Here is a 6,861-nt window from a genome sequence, read left to right on the forward strand (position 1 = left end):
GTAAATATGGGGAAGTGTAAATATTAAGAAAGAGAGACAGAGAAAGTGTAAATATGGGGAAGTTCGTGAGAAGGGGTTGGGTAGTGGCGTGTGTGTTGGTGTTACTGATGTCGACTCATTTTACATCCCCTATCCGGAGATATGCCGGTAAGTGAAAATTACTCTGTCTTCCCTTTGTTTTCATCTGCTAGATGTTATAAACTTGTTTCTTTCCCTGGTTGTAGATGTCTTTGTCCATAGGTTACTTGCGGCATCATTAGGAATATATAAGCTTCCAACAGTGTTCCAAGACAGGTCTCAACTTACTAGCGTTGCTGATAGTAAGAGTCCACTTACCCTCTGTGGATTATTCAAGGGTTTATTATTTTCCGGCATCTTGAGTGCTCTGACAAAATTTGTAAACTTAAGAGTCTTTTGTCCCTTTCCTGATGTGACGATAAGGAGAACATGCTAAAACTCAACTTTTCATTTTTGTTATCTTAAAGATCTTGGATGATGATCGTCTTTTACTAAAGCACCGGAGTTAAGTATTATAATTCATTGACTTGTTTCAGATTTGTGCAGATATGGAATCGCCACCATGTCTTGTCTTTAAAGAGTATTCACATGGAGGTAGTAGAGCCTCAGCCTAATCGACCAAAACTCCAACTCACTCTCTTGTAGAACTCTCCAACCTTGTAGTTTTACTTTCACTTGTGTACCAATGTCAAGAGTTTAGGTGGTTTTACGTTTGTTACCTCTTTGTGTTCATTATCGAAGTCAATGACATTGTATCATCATTTATGTTATCTATAGATGGATGTGAGTGGCTGTGCATCAATTTTGGTCATCTGATTTCTTGACCATATGCTTTTACATTATATGGATGTAATACTTGGTACAATATTTGCCTTACAAATGGGGAGATGGGGAAAAATGTAGACTTGCATATTGGTACAAATGCAATCAGAAAAATCTTTCAAGCATATGGAGGGATGATTTTGTATAAATAATATAAATAAATAATTTATAAAATTTTGTAAAATATGTTTACTATTCTGAATTTTGTAAAATATGTTTAATATTCAAAGTTTGTAAAATATGTTTAATATTCCAAAGTTTTATGTAATATAAAAAAATTTAATAATTGTTTTGTTATATTAGATTATTAAAGTTTGATAATTAATAAACATAAATTAAAAAAATATTATTTAAATGATTGAGCAACCTTCTTTGGTTCTCTACTAGAAGGATAATATTGCTAAAATTCTTGACTAATTTAGAAGGGTTACTCCACTAATGATGCTCTCAGTCCTCACTGTAGATCTGAATCTAAACCAAAACATTAATGATATGATTCCTTATTTTGAAAACCACTTACTTAAGGAAACGAGAATAAATTAGTAGGGGTTTTTCCATGGTTATTGGGAAAGTCAATCAGTGGCAAGACTTGGTGGTCAAGTGTATCTCATTCGTTTTTATATAATATTTATGGAGGAGGAAAGGATAAATAATTTGTTTACCACCTTCGTTTTATCATCGTCGGCTCTTAATTCGTTTTATACCACCTTTGTTTACCATGTCTTTGTTTCTCAGCCGGCTATCGCTCTCCCTCCCGGTAAGGCTTACCCTCCTATCCTCTTTATCTCGTCGTCTTGGATGGTTTTTTTTTTTTTCTCTGTTTTTATATCTGATCTTTGTCAACTATGATTCCGCAGAGACACCTCACCGCTCGATGCTTCTCTAGTTGCATCTTCGAAGTTGAACCATGTGGATCTACTTTGAGAGATGGCGATGTTGGAGATCTCGCTATGTACAACTACATTGAGGGAGAGATTAACTTCACGGAAAAGAAAGTGCCTATGGAGTTGGTGAAGGAGATGGGAACCATAGGAGCATCCCATGGTTGGGTAGCAACTTTGAAGAACGGGGTCGTGCGTCTTCAAGATGATCTAGACCCAAGTGCATCGGATACAGACCCGAAACGCATTTCCCTTCCTCCTCTTGTAACACTGCCTCATTGCCAAACCCAAGTTGTAACCAATGTGGCCATGTCCTCTTCTTCTCCCGAAGATGAAGAGTGCATCGTGGCTGTTAAGTTCATGGGACCTCAACTCAGCTTGTGCAGGCCTGCTCAAAGAAATTGCAAGTGGACCAACATCAGAATCACAGACCCCAGCTTCTTCTCCACCCACGTAATGTACTCCAAGAGAGATGAGATGTTCTCGATCCCGGCTTCTGGAGGCAATTACACCGGATCATGGGATCTTGGGAGACACAGGCACAAACCCAAGCTGCAGTTGTTGTCGTATCCTGAACATCGCGTGGTGAAGGACAGGTATGTGAAGAGTTTGGATACGTTTGCCAGAAGCGATACAGTGAGAAGGTGCGAGTGGAAGTTGTTCGATTCGTGTAGCAGAATGGAACACTACTTGGTGGAGTCGTCACAAACTGGTGAGACTTTTATGGTGAAATGGTTGGCAGAGAGCAACCCCCGTAGGAAGGGGAGAGTGGAGTGGGATCATTTCCAAGTGTTGAGGCTAGACAAGGAAGGAAACGCAGTCTATACTAAAGACTTTGGAGGTATCTGCATATTCCTCTCCAAGGCTGAACCGTTTTGTCTCCCAGCTGCGTGCTTATATGACCAGCGTCCAAACTGCATCTATTACGTGGGCAACCACAACTTCGGAATAACATGCATGGACGATGAAGAGTACGAGAGAGGAGGCCCGCAACCGTTCCCAGCCCCTTACTGGTTTCCACCAAAAGAAGACTAATATTAGTTATTGAGTTAAGTTTGTCTTTATTTTCTCTTATTCAACTCCTATATACTGTATGTCTCGGCTACTACCTTATTTCCATTTTTCTTTTTCTTTTTAAGTTTTGTTATAATTACATCTTAGAATCTCTAAAATTCTCCCATACCCCAGACAGAGTGAGAATCAACTGGAAAATGGCAATCACAAAATAAGAACGTCTTTTACTAATCACGTTTGCATACTTTTTTGTTTTTTTTTTTTGGTCAGAAAAAGGGGAGAATACCATCTCTATATAATAGCAAACTCATTTTTTAAGAGACTGCTGATGTCATCTTTTAATCTAACGGCTGAGGTTAGTTTATTTACTAATCTAAGGACTGTGTTTGTTTTTTGGAAAATACATTAAACCACAGGATGTGTCTTTTCAATTGAACTTTTTTATTCACCTTCATTTGTGAAGCATCGCTTCTCCCTCTTCTCACAACTTATCAATAGTGAGGTCTTCCCAATTCCTATATACTGTATGTTATCACAATACTATTCACAAAATAAATAAATAATCATAATTCCACTGCCGCATTAAAAACGGATTCAATGGCAACTATAAGGAGCAACTTTAACAAGAGATATACATAATACATATATGAACCTGGATTTTCCGAGTTCGTGTGACAGGAAACAAAACCACAAAAACGATGAGAAAGGTAGGCAACCATGTAATATCATGCATAAATTTACATGTTCAATCAAACGATTAAATTTCAGAGAGAAACTTCTTCAATTATGATAGTAACAATAATTCGCTAAAATTCAATAAACCAAAGGATGTGTCTTTTAGTCAGTCGCGACCTTTTTGTTCTCGTCTTATGTGAAGCATCACCTCTTTTTATTCTCAGTTCTCACCACGTTTAGTTGTGCCTCTTCGTACTGATATATACCTAAACTCTGTGATTTGTGAATGAAAAATTGGTTTATTCCCTCCTCCCCTCTGAATGATTATGTTTTTCGTGACTGTGTCATGAATCGTTTAGAAATAGAAGCAGAAATCCTTCTTTTGAATCCTTTTACCACAACGACGCCGTAGACTCATCACCGATGCGCGCGTCAGTCTTGGTTGCGATTCTTTCTTCGCACAAGTTACTCACCTTCGCTTCCAACTTCCAAAGGTTCATGATTCATGCTCATCACTCCCTTTCGTTCTCATATATAGTTATATAAACAGTTTTGATATATTCTTAAAACAATTTTTCGTTTTCTCTGGCAGCAACATCTCTTCTACTTCGTTATTTGCTCTAATTATTTCTGTTCCTCCTGGGAAACTTCATATTCCTTATCCTTGATTATCGTTGATTCACAAATTAGGGAATTACTTACGTTGTGATATTACTTATCGTTTATATATAGTTGATGTGTTTGACTTTTTGGTTCATATTTTGTGGTATCACCGTTGTTAGTTTGTAGTATTGCCGAAAATAATATTTGGCTTTTGGTTTATTTTTTCTTTTTGGACAAAGTATTGGCTTTTGGTTAAGAAAACTTATTCTTTGGAAAGGCATTGTAAATATTGCCTGTAGATTTTCATATGGATAATTATGTTATAATGAAAAAAGATTTTTTCTTGGAATGCTATATAACAACGGAATAATTGGGTTGTTACAATGTCGGATTGTTCATAGTAAAAGAGTTCATTCATTATGATGTGTAATTAATTCACTGTTTTACCATCTCGCAATTTCATATCTGTAGTTTTATTCACTCTTCTGCAATAGTAAGGAAAGACCAACAAAAAGTTTGGAATTCTTTTTTGGTTTTTCTTAAGTGCTTTGTTTCTCACTATGTTGATTATTAGTTAATTTCTCCTCATTAACTTTGAAAAGAACCAAAAAGCACAACTTTTATCAAAGGAAGGGAAACCATTATAGCACAAGGGGGCGGAATCTCTAAAATATTGTGTCATGATCGGTGGCCATAGTAGATTCCTTATGAGAAATTTTTTTTTCGTACATAATTCTAGGAAGAGTTTGTTTTAATAATTTTTCTTTTTATAATGGGCTGAAACACAATTTGCTAATAGATTGTAACTCCGGTTAAAGTTGTTCACACCGTAAACCTTTCGCCACTGTTGCTAATCTTACAACTACCCCGTTAAAGCATTCGATCTTCGTTCTGGACTCTTTTGAGCAAGCATCGCAACATATTGGTAAGTATTATATTTTTCCTGAACGTAAAACCTACATATTTTTCGTGCCCATTGTGACGTCTACTATTTTGTTGAGATTGTAATTCTTAGGTGTCAAATTCTCGTAGTCACCAATTTTTTACATTAAAATCTGGCGTTGTTTTGAGAAGCTATTGACGTTACAGTTATATCGTAAACAATGTGGCATATTGATTAGGAAAAATGATCGAGTTAGTGTCTTAATTAAGAAAATGTTAATTGACTATGAACAACGCGTTGAATATTTGCAGAAAGTGATATACGACAAGCATATTTTTCTCCTTGTATTATATTTTCACACTTTGATATACTGCTACACGACGAGAAAAATATATTTGACTACACAAACGCTTTTAACCGACATTATAATTTATCAATAGGAAAAGAAAAAAAAACGAAAAAGGTCTCAAAATTGAGTTTGTATTTTCCCCTTTCTTGATTTCAAATAAGCATATGTGTTTAATATCTGCAAAAGCAAAAAAGTCTCATTCGTTTCTTCTCTAATTTGGTACAAGGTAAAAGGGAATAATTAAAATGTATGTTAAAATACCTGACTTGTTTTGGTTCAAATGTATATAATGTCTCGATCGTTGTGTCCGCCAGTTTTGGAAGTTTAAGCATTCTCCACTCTTGTAAATTACCTAAAACATTTAAAATTAAAAGATAACTTTTGATTTAGAACAATTTGGTGCGATAATAATAAAACTCACTCAAAAAAAAAAAAGCAGTAACATTGAAAGAAAAAAAATGAATACTAACTTGTCTAATTTTAAAATGCATTTGAGCGATTATAGTTATTTATGCTTTTATTTGCCATCATCTAACTGATATGAAAATAGTGAATTTTAGTGTGTTTTTGCGGTTTGATAAAAAAAAAACAAGAAAAAAGTATGTGTGTTTGTGTAGAAGTGTTAAAGATTGATTCTTTACAATTTTGAATTAATTAAAATTTAATGTTTGGTAAATTTTAAAAAGTAATTATTGAAAATATTAAAATTTTTAGATTGTTATTGATCTAAAGTTAAATAATAATTTTTTAGTAAGGGAAATTAATATATTTAAAAATAGTAATCATTCATTCTTAAAATATGTAAAAAAAAAAAAACATTCCAATCATCAATTTTTTAAGGAGCAGAGGGAATAGCATACTGTGTCAAAGTCATCTCATTTGTATTTGGGCCATATGGCAACTATTGACGGACACACGAATTGATACTATATTAATACAGTATTAGAAGTACTAGATTTGGATCCATGGTATAGTACCTGTTGAAATACATTTCATTATTTTTAAAACATTATATATGTAATTATTTATAATATTATTTGGATGCAATTCATGTAAACAACTTTTATGGTAAATATTATTTATGGAATGTAAATCTATTATGTAAGTCTTATATTGTTAATTTTGATTCATGCTAGAGTATATAAAATTATTAACATGTGCTAGAGTGTGTCCAACAGCTTCTATGCTAGAATATATAAAAATTTAATCCGTGCTAGAGTATGTAAGTCTTAAAATTATAATATATATAAAAAAAAATCAGTCTGTGTTCTAGCACGGGTCTTAATTTTTATTGAACGTTGTGATTTATCAATAAAATATGTGGAAAGTAAATTTGTAATATTATGTTTAAATATCTTTGAAAACAACTTGATTAAGACTAAAATCTTTCGAAAATATAGAAGTTTATAAAAACTAGGTTGTGTGTTTTCTTTTATTAAAAAGGGGATATGTATAAGAAGAAATCAACAAAAAAAATTGGGGACGTCGATCCCAAAAACATGTCGAGAATTCTCGTCCGAGGACTGACATGAATTTACAGTGGTGCCCTCCTCAAACGATAGCCAATTTTTTAAAGGCCCTTTTTTTTTTTTTTTTTTTTTTTTTTTTTATTACCA

At 33.8% G+C, this 6,861-nt stretch overlaps 1 protein-coding gene across 3 annotated transcripts; it reads left to right on the plus strand.

Annotated features, from left to right (window-relative positions):
• On the plus strand, positions 7-855 carry LOC104720803 (exosome complex exonuclease RRP44 homolog A-like). Of its 3 annotated transcripts, none has more exons than XM_019232402.1 (3): positions 7-147; positions 225-320; positions 555-855. In XM_019232402.1, exons 1-3 carry the CDS (start codon positions 54-56, stop codon positions 593-595), a joined length of 231 nt encoding a protein of 76 aa, XP_019087947.1. In that variant the 5' UTR covers positions 7-53; the 3' UTR covers positions 596-855. The 3 variants fall into 3 exon arrangements, with proteins under 3 accessions (XP_019087947.1, XP_019087946.1, XP_019087945.1); XM_019232401.1 differs by having other exon boundaries at positions 565-855; XM_019232400.1 differs by lacking the exon at positions 555-855 and having other exon boundaries at positions 225-545.

Source organism: Camelina sativa, chromosome 11, assembly GCF_000633955.1.
Source record: "Camelina sativa cultivar DH55 chromosome 11, Cs, whole genome shotgun sequence".
In the NCBI taxonomy this organism is placed as follows: domain Eukaryota; kingdom Viridiplantae; phylum Streptophyta; class Magnoliopsida; order Brassicales; family Brassicaceae; genus Camelina; species Camelina sativa.